The sequence below is a fragment of the Lycorma delicatula genome, chromosome 8, assembly GCF_047948215.1.
Source record: "Lycorma delicatula isolate Av1 chromosome 8, ASM4794821v1, whole genome shotgun sequence".
Classification (NCBI taxonomy): domain Eukaryota; kingdom Metazoa; phylum Arthropoda; class Insecta; order Hemiptera; family Fulgoridae; genus Lycorma; species Lycorma delicatula.
This window is the reverse complement of record NC_134462.1, coordinates 32136468-32151586: the sequence shown is the minus strand read 5'-3', so window position 1 is coordinate 32151586 and position 15119 is coordinate 32136468. Positions and strand designations below refer to the sequence as shown.

The following is a 15119-nucleotide window of genomic DNA, read 5'->3' as shown; positions in this document are numbered from 1 at the left end:
AATCAAAATCATTGTTGTCTTTTTCAGTGCTGCCTGATTCTTCATTGCTCCTTCGAAACATACATTCATAGGTGGCTCAGGAACTGGAATAATTTCACTGTGTGGTACAGGCCTGATTGCAGATTGCAATGAAGGATATTTTACAGTATGTTTAGATATTTTAGAAATTCCAGACACACTTGTTAAACAAAAGTAACAATCGGATACATGATCCTTTGGTTCATGCCAAACCATAGGTATACCAAATGGCTAAGCCTTCTGAATAGCTTTCAGCCATTCTCTTAAATATATAGAATTAGTGCATACTATATAAGGAGCCCACATTTTATCCCGATCAACAATTTTACACTGAAAGTACAAATGATATGTTTTTTTAGGTAATTTTTAAGGTGTAATGTTTTTTCTATTTGATTTCACGGTAAACTCACCACATGCATAACAAAAGGCATCCGCATCATTTACACAATTTCGAGGCATCATGACACTGCACTGCTAACAAACTTATGACAGCAGTAAGATTGAACAAAATTAATTCATTCCTAAATTCAGTGCTTAATACAAACAACAAAGCTGTGTTTTCAGTTACATGCTTTGACCTGCACAGACATGATTAATCTTGTCCATGAAAGCTCACTCTTCAGTATTAGATATGATTTCATAATATGTGACCATGATATGATTTAATTCTTTGTCTAGTATTGTTTATTTATAGCTTAAAAATTATGTTACCAAAGTTAAAAAATAAAAAAAATGAGCTAACAAAATACAATACAGGAGCTTAAAATTCTAACTGTGTTGAAAAATTAAAAAAAATCCTTTAATTAAAATTTAAAATTTTTTCAAAAGTGGTGGGTGATAGAAAGATTCTGAGTTCGTATTAGCTTTCAGCATAAAAAAACAGATTAAAATCATGTATCGCATGTTAGGAAACAAAAATTATGTTTATCAGTGTTAGTAATTTTATACCCTATTATCCTCTGGTATCTACCTACCTGTTCCTTAGGGTTTTGACCTAGACTCTTGAGAATTATAATGTTAATCAAGTAGCCATTAATCTCAAATGAGGATCTGGCTGAAAAGTTTAACAGTTTAGTGGGTGCTTTAATGTGCTGTATTTCTGAGAATAAGCAAAGGCTTTCTTTAAAAAAAACTTATATTGGTTATCAGTTGACTCTTAATATCTGAAGGTTTTTATTAATATACTGATTTTACGTGAAGGTTTTTATTAATATACTGATTTTACGAACAGTTTATTGTGTAAGTTTTTGGTCTTATATTTTTAGATCAGTCAGTTTCAGTACATTGAAATAAATTTTAATAGATAATTGTGTAAATAATATAAATAAAAAAGTAGCATTTATTGAAATACATCAAATTCACAAGATTATAGTATAACACTGATATTACAATTGAAATTACCATAAGATTTGTTAAAACAAAAAAGTAACTATTCTAATAAAGCTAAAAAGCATGAAATGTAATAATTATTTTAAATGAAATTGTTGCGAGAAAGCTGACAACAATTTTGCATGAGATAGCAAAACAGTTGTTTTATTTGACTAATCTTTACTGCAAATTCAAGAACTTTAAGGATTATGGGGGAATAATTCAGTTTTTTCGTGAGTCTTAATTTGTAGTGAATATCATGATTCTCAGAAAAAAAATTGTTATTGGTAGCTATTGTCCTTAGATGACACTTTCCTGTAAAGTAACACAATCACAACAGTTTTGTAAATGCCATACAATAAGAGCTATAGAATTGGTTTGTTACAATGTACACTATAAATGAGTTGTGTAAATATATAACTTGGAAAAGCAGACTGATTCCTAATCAAGTCAGGATTATGTCAGGGAAGTTTGTTGTTTTAAATACTTTTTGTATTAGCAATGGACAGATTCTTAAGAAGTGGCAGCTCAGAATAAGGTACCCACCTTTAGATCCACTTACAGGAAAGAAGGAAGTGAAATGCAGTGCAGAAATGAAATTTCTGAGAAGCAAACTGGAGTAAACAAGAAGACACAGAATAAGGTATGACAGGATAACGGAGTGGGTTGGTATGAATATTATGCCTGACAGAATTGGGAAGATATAAAAGACAATTGTTGAAGCAAAAGAAACTGAAAGGGAAGTACAAGAAGAAGTGGTATGATATAATGAAAGAGTAAACTGAAAAGAAAGAACTTGAAGTGAAGAAAGTCATGGAAGATAAGTGGTGGAAATCCACAGTCAAGAACCTGACCTAGGAAAGTCTATAAAACGGGTAGGTGAAGTAAAAAGAATGTACTAATTGAAAATACTAAGATGAAGCACTAATTGTGATCAATGACAATTTTTTAAATGAAATTCAGTATACCTTACATGCTTTCCCATTCTATGCAGTCATCCCTTTTTCTTTATCAAGAGATTTTTTAAAAGCTTTATTTTAAAATGTAGACTGTGGACAACACTACACTGCAAGCTACTAATTCAGATAATTTTCTACTGAAAATGAAATGTGATAAAAAAAGACATCTCATATTCCTTCAACTTATTTAGCTTTACGACTGTGATATGTACATCATATGAAGTAATATTTTACTAGGCTACGGTGGGGGTAAGTGTGATAGTAGGAGTAAATTATGAATAGATCAGCACAGACTATATTGACTGTTAAAGTTCAAAGTAAATACATTAAAACTTATCTTCTGCTGATAGTCCAAAATGACAAATATGTGGATTGTCAAGTAACCAGCAGACATAATCATAATATAATTTTAGACTCCCATCACAGCAGAACTTAGTATCTAGTAAAAGGAATGAGGATGTATGCGTCATACTATTTGGTTAAACAGCACACTATATTCCATAAAACTAATTTCACAAAATATACATAATAAACATTTATTAAAACATTAATTAATAAACATAATAAAATGCATTCATTCATAAAACACAACACAAATTTTGAGTGGTTCATGTCAAACTATATTTTGAAGCAATTAAAAACATAGTAAAAATGTTTTCTCTTTTTCTGTTTTCTCTCTAAAACCACTGTAAGGTATTACTTCAGAGGATGAATGAGGTGATAAGTATGATGTAAACGGAGTGTAGTCTTGTACAGTCTCAGGTCGACCAGTCCTGAGATGTGTGGTTAATTGAATTCAAGCACCAAAGAACAGATTTGAGTAAAAGACATTGTGTAGTGAAGATGTGCTGTCGAACGCTCTGTGGTTTTTTGCTTGGTTTTTTCTGGGTTTATGTTGATTTTAATGTTTGGAGAGTTTTGGTTAATGGATGTGTTAGTGAAGTTTTGAAGATTTTGGACTGACTTTTTATTCGAGATTTTTGTGGATCAACCTTATTGCCATTGGCAACAAGGTTCACTATTGCACTATTGACTAATTTATTGCTCTGCGAGTTATAACAAGACAGTGAAGTAAACAACCACTTTCTTCTCAAATTCTTCTAACAACCACTTCGAAGAATTTGAACTTATTTTTCATATAAGATGAGCAAAAAAGTGTTGAGGCAGTTTATAAGGGGATTCCTTTTTTCCCTCCTAGCTTCCTTCCCATAACTTGTAACTCAAAAACCCCTGAGATCTTTGCGTCCCGGGTCCTTCCTGACCCCCCAAATCCAGGGTCAGATACATTTTTGTGATTCTTTGACCCCAAAAAAAGCTCCCCACGATTTTCGCAAATGGGTATTTGAATTAAGCGGAATTTGGCACTGAAGACGGTCTGTACATTAGTTTTTCAATTAAATGCTTGGTTCAACAATGGAAAGATCACTTCTGCTGGCGGATTCTGCAGAACCTGGTAGTTCAAGACCTCCGGCACTCTCAAAGGTGAAGAAAGAGTATGCTAAAGACAAAGAGGTACAGACAGATGTCATCGGAAGAGGGGGAATCTGTTGTGGGGACAATAGATGAACTAATTACTAAGTTAGGACTTCTAGTATTTAATTTAAAACAAAATTCAGGAGCAGGCTTGTCGAAATATATAACAATACATGAAAAGGAGCTTTGCAGAATATACAAAGGGTTTAAAGGACTGATGTAGTTGTTACCACCCATGACAATGATTACGCAGGCAACACAAACTGAGGGATCTTGTGAACTCAGGATAAGAGAACAGTTGGAGACAGACTTATCTGATGTGAACTTGGTAGCATTATCCATTAGAAGATGGCTGGTAGAAATAGTCTCAAGAGTTTCTAAAGTTGAAATACCTGATGAGGGAAACATAATTAGTTTTTATGACCTAACGAGCCAATCCAGGCGAAGAGATCACCCTGTTAGTGGTGTTGTGGGAGTGATCTCTGGAGACACTGTTAAAAATGATACAGTTATCAGCAGGATGTGAGCAAGCCATAAATCAAGCCAGGAGATACACTATTTGTTATGAAACAGTTAAAGAAGAGGAAAATGCAGTAATGATAATATTAAAAGTTACAAAGAAAATTACTATTTTCTTAAAACCACTATTAAACCACTAAGGCCGTGACTTTTACACTACCAGGAGGGCAGACTTGGGAACCTCATTAGGAAAATACTGGTATATTTAACAAAGGGTAGACAAGACCATGTGAGAGTTTTGATTCTGTCAGAAGTTGTAAATGAGGAAAGCAAACGTCCGTGGATGAAGCATGATACTCCACCTGTACAAGTCAGCCGAGCTGTAATAGTCAAAGCAAAGGACAGGTCCTACGCGAATCTCTTAAGAACTATGAAAGAAAATGTTACCCAGGAAGAGGCTGGAGAAGTTTTGTCCCTTAGGAAAAGGAATAATGAAGAATTATGCATATGAGTTAAGGAGGAAGAGAATGCTGAGGCACTTGCTACTATGTTATGAGCTAAGTCGGCAGAGTTGCAGGTCGATATGAGGACCAGAGGCAGACATAGAACAATTGTACATCTAAGAAATATTGATAGTGAGACCAGTGAGCAAGAAATTAAGGATGCAATAGCTCAGGTAATCGGAGGTGCAGGTGAGTTTAAGATCTTGTTGATAAGACCTGCTTATGGTGAAACCAAAAATGCAAGAGTAGTCATGACATATCGCGCAGCAATGAAGTTAACAGAGGCTTGCATATGGATTTACTAGGTACATTGTCGTGCCTATATCCAAGTACCTGAAGACAGATGCTATCATTGTTGGGCTTTGTGCCATGTTTCAGCAGATTGCAAAGGAGTAGACAGACGTCAGTTATGCTTCAACTGTGAGAAACTACGCCATAAGAGTGCTCAATGCAAAGGCTCGATGACATGCACGATATGTGGTTCAGAGGGCCAGTGGACTAAAAGGTATAGATCCTAGAAATGAAGATACTACAATTAAATATTAATCATAGCAGATGGGCACATGACAACTGCTGGGAGTTGGCTAAGCAAATAGAGTAGACATTATAATTGTTAAAGAGCCTAATGTATCAGTGACTTCTAGGCCAGAAAAGATAAGAGACGACAATTTGACAGTGACAATTGGCTTTCCTGGCAGGAATATGTGGAGCTGGAGAAGGTTATGTCTGGATAGACTTGGGGATACTGTGATTTTCACTAACATTCCCCAAATGCGGGAGTTGTCAGTTTTGTGGCTCTCCTTGATGAATTAGGCCATGAGATTCTAAGGTTCAGAGGCAGAAAGATAATTTTGGCTGGAGACTTTAACACTAAGTCTCCAGAGTTTACATTGACTGTGTGAAACTTAGAGGGACAACATTTAGCGGCAAAAATCAATGCTTAAGGTTGATTTGTATGAACAATGATGAACCCACTTTTAGTCACAGGGAAGCCAGTTCGGTAATTGACTTGACTTTCATCCCTGAAGATCATGTAACTACTCTAATTAATTGGAGAATATTAGATGAAGAGAGTCTGTCGGATCATTACATAATAGCGTATGAGGAACAATGACACCAAGAATGGTTAAGCTTGCTAGAACTATCGCCTCGAGGATTTGAACCTTAGAACTCTCGACTTCAAAATCAGCTGATTTGCAATGATGAGTTAACTACTAGATCAGCCCAATTGGCTATAATAAAAATTTTGGACTGCCATGTTTATAACCTTATATGTCTTCCAACAACATATACAAAAAAGTAAGTAATACGCAGTATTTGGAATTCCAGGTTACACACATTAGTATATCAAAATTTAAGTGCAGTCACATATTTATTGGAAAATAAATCCACTTTAACTCAACAAAAAAATAATTGATAATACAACTAATGCATTGCATTACATAAATGTTTCTAAGAGAACTAAAGCGAACAAAAGAAAATACCACAGAACAACTCTCCACCAAGCTTCACTGATCAGTACAGATAAACTATTAATCTGACAAATGCACATCTTTTAGTAACAAACTGTATATTAAATTAAAGGCAATGCCTTATCTGGTCAGGGTTTTTACACTTAGTATACTAGTGTTATGGAAGTTTTGTGGAGATAAGATCCATGTCCTTTGAATATTTTTCAGTAATAAAAATAATTTGTAATCACGCTTCAGTTCAAATATCAATAATAATTATGTAACAGCATGCTGTTAAAAAAATTATGTAATTTATGTATTATAATTTAAAAGATATATTACCTAATGGGTGATTTAATAAAATAAGCAAAATAATTGAAGTTTAAAAAATTATAAAAATATATTATTTAAATAATTTATTATATATATATTTTTTTTTTTCAATTCAATACATCAACATTTAACGCTATTAATAAAATATTTTACACTATTTGTTAGGTTACTTTTAAAAATTAAAAAAAAAATATACACAATTAAAATTTGAAGTACTCTGATAAAACAATAAAAAAAATATTATTCTGGATATTATAAAATATTCATCACATGTGCTTCATGTAAAAAATAATAATAAAAGCGATTAGTAAATCTACATACATACATATACACACATTAAATTTACAAAACATAAATAAATAAATAATTCCAAAACTGAGTAATGATGTATTAGAGATAAAAAAATTATTTAAAAAAAAAACATTAATTTAATTAGTGTAAATTTATTTAACTTAAATGATTTTTTATCGTAAAGTTATTTTTAACTAATAGCACAGAATGACAGTTTTTAACCTAATATGGTCGGTGATAGTTACAAGGATTAATTATTACCTGAAAAGAAATGTATTTTTTATAAATTATATTATAAAAAACATATCTATCTTAATTATTTATATATATATAATTGTTCATGTAAAAATATTTTATTAATATAACTAACATAAACCTAAATTAAAAAAATTATATACTGTTAAATCCTAAAGATGCTTCTGATTAACCTTTAACTCCTTTCACTTGTTTCTGAAACAAAAAAACAAAGCACATTAGTAAAATATATAAAAATAATAAATAAAGACAGGAGAAAAATGAACATATTAATTGTTCATTATTCATGTTCAATCTTTTATTCTAACCCTCCAAAATTCTCTATTGTTTTAGTATGTCCACAGTTCAATAGAATGTTAATTTCTATACAATGTATTATTATTACTTTAAACAGAAAAGTGGAAAAAAAAATTATTATTTTTTATCAAGTTCAATAATCATAACAGTTTTAAGTGATTTGACCCATAGATATTCTCAACAAATCTCTGACAGGAAAAGTACGTAGAGAAGTAGATTCCCACTATTTTCTTCATGAAGCTACGAACAAAATACTACTATTGCATATCAGCATTTATGTGGCTATTCATCCATCCTAATATATATTTTTGTGGCATAATATTTTTCTGTATTTAGTAAATGTTTAAATATTACAAAAATTGTATGTTTATAATCAACCATCAGAACAGATGAAACAATCTGAAAAAAAAAACGTGGTTTTTTTTTTACCTCTTAAAATTGGATCTTGCATGGAGGAGTGTGTGGTATACAGAATGGTACAATTGTACTGAATTATTATATAGGTTTTGTCAATGCAGTCCAGTCATGCATGCATCATATATTTACATATCTATTCTTTCATTTTAATAGAAATATATCTAATAAATAAATGAAATCTATTCCCTATATTATTTTAAATATTAGTATAAGATTTTATACATTCCATTTTCAGTTTAAGACAAAAAAAATTCTCATTTTATTTTCTGATATAATTTTATAAAAAATCATTTAATCAAAAATAATTATTTTTAAGATAATAAATGTAAAATTTCAAATACATAATAATCACACAATAAGCTTTGCAAAAAAATTCAATAAATACAGTTTTAATGAATTTATTACTAAAAGTAAACATTACACACAATTTTTATGTGGCTCTTTTCCCAAAACAACAATTAAAAACAAATGTACTTGCCTACTCATACAGACCCCCCCATACACACAAGAAAATAATTTAACAAGCTTACCTGAAGGATTTCTCTTTCACTTGTATCTTCAACAAAACAATCAGTCTTAGGTAAACCTTCACTTTCAACACATGTACACTCAAGTGTTTGTTGTTTTCCAGCTAAATTTTCAGTTAAAATAGTTGATACATCATGAATGAAATGCTTTTTAGCATCTGTTTTTCCATTAACAAAGTTGGCAGCATTGAAAACAACACCATCAGCCTGAAAAAATAAAAATAAATCAATAAGCAAAGTGCCAGATAAATAAACAAAAAAATTAAGGTCAGTTTAATATTATGTGATTTATTTAAATATACTATCAGAGAATTTTATTGATAAATTCTTTATTAATAATTGCAGAGATACTTTTATTGCAAGTTTTACAGCCAGGTTTTTTGAATTTTCATGGGAAAATAATTGTCATAACATCAAGTGACATTAAAATATTACACTACAACAATCCATCACTAAGCAATGATGGCCAAAAATGTTCAAATGATCAGTTGACTATATAATTTGAAAAAATCTTTCATTTATGTTATATGAAAGAAACTTTCTGTTTATATCTTGAACTTACATTGAATTAACACTTTGCTCTGCGACCAGTAGAGAAATCTATAATTTAACACTAAAACAAATCATGCTTTTGGCAAAAAGTAAGTCTTATACATATATCAAGAAAAAAATTATAAGAGAAATTTTACCAAAACTTTTAAAACACAAGAAATTTCTTTAAATTCTAAATGTAGACCCTTAGCGAAATGTAAGTGCTTTGGATTTGAATCCTGGTCGCATTGAATTTTTCATACACTACATATTTTTTTTCATAATTATGTAAGTTGTAGGAAAAAATATATTTTCATTCCTAAAAGTATAATGAATAATCTGATTAACATTTTAGCAATTATAATACGTAATTAATGTGCTTACCAGTGTAACAGTTGTGGCACAGATGTCAGAATCATACGTTATAGATGATGGGCTGTAACTTTCTGATGGTTTCTTTCTACTATTCAGTGTGTAAACCTCATCTTTGTTGAAACCTAGAACAATTTTAAAAAAAATTATTTTAGACTTGAGTAACAGAAGGTTCAATAACTAAGTTTGTAAAATGTCCTTTCACAACTTTATTTCAATTTACCTAAGTTTATTTCAAAACTTAGGTACTAGCTAAATTTTAAAAAAATAAATATAAATTCTGCAGACTAGATAAGTCATTAGCAATATTACTTTGTATTTTGCCTACCATGCCATATTGACTGCCATCTTAAGCCTTGAAAATATAATGTTTCAAGAGCAGAAAAAAAAATTAATAAACAAATAAATAACGTGATAACAGAGAACTCATCTTTATTAAATAAATATATGAAGCATAATATAAAAAGTGTCCTAGCTATATATTCAGTATCTTCATGAAAGAGTGGTGGGGTTTCTGTAATTCAGATCAAGGCAATAGGGGAATTTTGAAAAGTTATGTTGGAAGCCCTGTTTAGTTTGTTACTATAACTCCACTGTTCAAGAAAAGGCAGTGTTTTTTTTTGGGCAGGCTGAATTAAAGAATGTAATTTTAATTCAATGTGTATTTTAACATGAAAATGGGAAAGAGCCACCGCATAAAAATAATATAAGACCATTTGTTCAAACAGTTTGAAGAAACTACATCTGTTCTCAATGAAAAATCAACTGGCAGACCACAGGTATCAGGTGAATCTGTTGAACAAATTAGACAATCTATAATCAGTCCTAACAAATTCATCTCTTGTCAAATCCTCTAGTTAGATATTAAAAAAACAACAATTCACAAAGTTTTACACAAAAGTTTAAATTAACATGCATATAAAATCCAGCTACTGCAGGAATTGAAACCTGATAATGGAGAAAACATTTCAATTTCACGGTTGAAATTTTCCACATAATTAATGAAGATGAATCATTTTTTGACGATATAATATTTACAGATGAAGAAACATTCCATATTAATGGATGTGCTAGCAGACACAATTCATTAATATAGGGATCTGAAAACTCACATGTAATTTTTGAGAAACTATGTGACATGCCAAAAGTTAATGTTTGGTGTGGTGTGATGAAAAATTGTGTAATTGGGCATTTTTTTTTTTTTTTTTTGTTGAATAGACTATTAATGGAAATGTTTATCTCAATATGTTAAACAATTACTTCTTCCTTCAACTATGAACTCTAAAACACACAAAGAATTCATTTCCAGCTAGATGGTGCACCCCCACACTTTAATGATGCATTTGTCAGCCAGGCTTTGAAGATTTGGATATCAATGAATAGGCTGGCAAAGACCTATACCCTGGCCTCCAAGAAGTCCAGATCTGACACCATGCAATTTTTTCTTGTTAAGATATATAAAAACAATGTTTATTTGCAAAAAATAAATAAACCTATGTCACTTAAAGGAAAGGATTAATGAAGCAATTGTAACCATAACAGAAGATAAGATAATTCAGCTATGAGCAGAAACTGAGTATTGACTGGACATCTGCCAAGCAACTAATGGTGCACATATTAAAATTTGTTAGTTATGTAAAGAAAACTGTCCGAGATGTCAAATTCAATAAATAAACATCAACTGCAAGTATTTTTGCTTTAATTTAATCCACGTTCAAAACCCTACTATTCTTTTATGAAGACTGTTATTTTGATTTCATTCAACATCTGAATTTTTTATTGTAATAAAATAATAACAACAATAATCACATCACAGTAATTATAGGTTCAAATAAATTGTCTTATTTGCCAGAATTTTGAACATTTCACTATGAAGAACATGATCCACCACATTTACTTGAATTTTATTTCAAACAACTAAATAGAAATGACAAACATTCTACATTCATAAATCCTGAAAATATATTTTGTCAAATTCATATAAATTTAAGATTATTTAAATTTATAGTTCATATTTGTCAAATGTATACCAACTGTATATTTTTTTATTAACTACCTTGTGTGTTAATAACACAACAAGGTAAATCCATGATCAGCTAAGTACAATTTTATAGTGAACAAAATTCATATAAAAGCAATTAATCTTTTAGAACAAAACAATGTAATTAACGATATAAGTTTTAACAATACCAATAAATTGGTATTGATTGATAACCATTTATCATTAAATGTAAAAAAATGAATATAATTTTCTAATTAAAACATAATAGTAATAATATATACTTAAACTCTACTATAAACAATTCACAAGAACTGACTTCACATCGTTGGTAACCCAAGTGGTAATTAATGTGTCAAAACAATGTATTGTATTAAAATTACACAATATTACATATTTATTATTAAAAACTTACCAACAATATCAGTTAAATGATGTTTAGCATCCTTAGTAGTTGGCTGTAAATTATTAAGATGTGTGATGAGGTGGAACTGTATACCAGTCTTTTCTTTATGAACAAGGTTTTTTAACAATCTTGAATACTGCAACTAAAATTTAAAAAAATGTGTAAATAAAAAACTATTAGGAGGATTTATTTTTAAAACTAATATATTACTTTAAATTACTTGGAAAGATTATGTGGTTTTAATAAAATGAAAAACTGTTAATAAAATGAAAAACTGTTAAAACACATTTTTTCATTATGAGGAGGGCTGACAAGTTTTCAGCCTAACTCATATCCTAAAATCTGAGTTTATTTTTATCACCGTAGTTGGATAAAGGCTCTTTTTTTATTATAAAGTTCCAATTTGTAGGATTGCAGTACTATGTTTTCCCCTAGATATCTAATGAAACTATATTAACAAAAAGTACAGAATTTTCTGTCGCTGAACATTTGCCTCTCATTAAGTTCATAATACTTCAGAAAAGTTAGTAAGTATTTAGAGTTTCAGAAAAACCTCAAAAGGATTGCAATCATGCATTCCTCATTATTTTGTCATGCAAAAACTACATGGCAATTTTCCATTGTATTAAGCCATATAAAGTGATTTACTATCACTAAAACACTATTTTTTGAAACTAGCATTATCACTTCGTACATAGTATTTTAAACAGCATAGGGATTTTGAGGTTTATAGTGCAGAAAGATGTGGGTGGTCTTCAACAACTGAGAATCAACTTTAAAAATTGTTATATATAATAAATTGATTCTGCTAGATAATGAATCTTATCTAAAAATATTTTAAATTAATGGCTAAGTTCACAATTCATGCATTTGGGGACGTAAAAGAAACTGAAATGTTAGAATTCTAGCAAGAAAGATTTCAAGATGATTTTTAAGCATTTAAGTAGTTTCTAGATATTCTGTAATGGTTAGTCACTGTTTATGTAACATGGTTATACACTATGACTCAGCAATCAAACAGCAGTTTTTGTGGCATAGTGGCAGCACTTTGAGTTCTCCACAGATAAAGATATTTAAGCCTAAAACTCATCAGGATAGGTCAAGGTTGTAGCTTTTGGAATAAGGAAAGTATCTTGAAGATCAGAAGGTTCATTACAGAGTTAATTCAGTTTACTATTTTAATTTGCTGTGTCAGTTGAAAGAGCCAGTGAAAGTAAAATAGCAAATGAGTAAAAGATATCTTTCATCTGAAAAGTATGAATTAAAATTCTAGTCAGCCTTGGGATTTTTCATTGAAGTATTTAATTGTTTATAGATAACTGTAACTGTACTTATACATAACTGTGACACTGTAATTTCTTGGGAAAATAAATTAATTATTCATCTTTTATAAATTAAATTAAAAAAAAATTAATTTCATGTTTATTATTGGATTAAAAAATTAAATGTACATGCAATAATTTATAATATGCTAGTCGGTCAGGGCTCGCTTCACTTGCCCAACCATTTAGCCAGGGGGCTCCACACCCTGGACTGCTTATGTGTTTGTTATCTCATAGTTATACGAAACTTCCACATTTATATATTAAATATATACATTTAAAATGTGTTTATGGTAATATATAGTGGTATGCAATTGATAATATTGAAAAAACTACATGGAAAGAGGGAGAAAAATGAATAATGAAAGGGAATGTTATGTTAAAAAAAATCCCTTTTGGCATGCTAGAAGGTGGAGGTAGATTTCACTGGTGCTGAGTAGGGGATAAAAAAATATTTCTACCTTGAAGTTAAGAAAAACTTCAAATTTACTCAAAACGACAATGGTTGCATATGAAAAAAGTTTCATGTGTTTAGCATATGACTTAACCCACTGGGTTGGTCTAGTGGTGAATACTCTTACCAAATCAGCTGATTTGGAAGTCAAGGATTCCAGCGTACAAGTCCTAGTAAAGGATTTTATATAGATTTGAATACTAGATTGTGAATACCAGTGTTCTTTGGCAGTTGGATTTCAATTAACCACACACCTCAGGAATGGTCGAACTGAAACTGTACAAGGCTACACTTCATTTACATTCATACATATCATTCTCATTCGTCAATTGAAGTAATACCTGAACAGTAATTATCGGAGGCTAAACAGGAAAAAAGCATACGACAAGCCCCATCTTCTTACAATTCCAGCAACATTTTGGTTATCCCTTGGCATAAGGGTTGGTGGTCATATCAAAAATTGTTTCAGACAAAGCTTTTTGGTAATGTTTAGAGGACTAACGATCACTTTAAACAGATTTGATAGTGTGCCTATTAAGGGAGGTATGATTTATTTGTCTTCAAAACCCTATTTTTTTAATTTTTTCTACCCCTTGGGCCAATGATTAGTGATATAAAAAAACTTTACTTAGATAAGTTTTAGGCCTTTATTGAAAGAATAGCAGGAATCTTAAACAAATTTGGTATTTTATTTAATAAGAAAGTTCTAGTGATACTTTCTTTTTTCGAAAAAGCTCCCCATTTCCAACCCCATGGTCCAATTTTGCCCATTAACAAACTTGACTGAGATTCTGGGTTGTTATATTTTATGCATAAATTTGAAACTGATTGGCGGAAAATTACAGCAATTACCATGTCCACAAGAAAGTGAAATATATTTATAAACTTTTAAACTGACGGTGGTTTTAGGGTCTGGGTGATGTGAAAATTTTCTGGAAATCGAATCATGATACCCGTTACAATAGGTTATCCCAATAGGATTTCTTATTCTTATTTCTTTCATTCTTTCAATAGGATTTCTACCTAAATGAAATCTACCTAAAAGAAAAGAGAAGAGGAAATGGTGAAGAAGGAAATATACAGACTTTACAAATACTTGAGAAAAAACTAAATTACAAAAGACAGAATAGTAGTTAACTGTAGTAGTATGGATATTAGATACTTGTAGATACGTATAGATATTAGATACTTATGTTGCCATGGTGACAGAAATATAATTTACTAAAAGGATTAAGTTCTGTTTCTTTAGTGAATATCTTTAATTTACAACTTCACTCCCAAGAAGGCTAGGGCCTCAACCTATGGCTTAAAAAACCTTTCCTGGGATAACACAAATGTATCATGAAAATTTAAAAGCAGTAGGGTTAGTTGGTTCTTGTGTGATGCTGTTGCAAACAAACAAACAGACAAACTTTCACATTAATATATTAAACATAAAGAAACCTACAATTGGCACTGGAGCTCTTTCACATGGACCACCAAGTACACCAATGACTGCTTTAGCTGCATCTGGACGGAATGGATAATTGAAAGCCTCAGTATATGCAATAACTTTCTGGGTATTACCTAAAAATAAAAAAAGTAATAAATAAATAAAAATATATTATCAATAATTAAAATTTAACATTCTAATTTTAATTTGTATAATAACAAAAGAAAACATACATTTAATCATAAGGACTTG

General features: G+C 30.4%; 1 protein-coding gene across 1 annotated transcript in view; it reads right to left on the bottom strand.

The window, feature by feature from the left end:
* Positions 1 to 6606: 6606 nt before the first annotated feature.
* The window catches only part of apolpp (retinoid- and fatty-acid binding glycoprotein apolipophorin), a 149676-nt gene continuing 141163 nt past the window's right edge, over positions 6607 to 15119 (bottom strand). The window contains exons 50-54 of the mRNA XM_075373975.1: positions 14883 to 15001; positions 11669 to 11801; positions 9267 to 9379; positions 8355 to 8558; positions 6607 to 7305 (exon numbers count right to left, since the gene is read on the bottom strand). Coding sequence (XP_075230090.1) covers positions 7279 to 7305; positions 8355 to 8558; positions 9267 to 9379; positions 11669 to 11801; positions 14883 to 15001 — 596 coding nt within the window. The 3' untranslated portion in view covers positions 6607 to 7278. The remainder of the gene's footprint in view (positions 7306 to 8354; positions 8559 to 9266; positions 9380 to 11668; positions 11802 to 14882; positions 15002 to 15119) is intronic.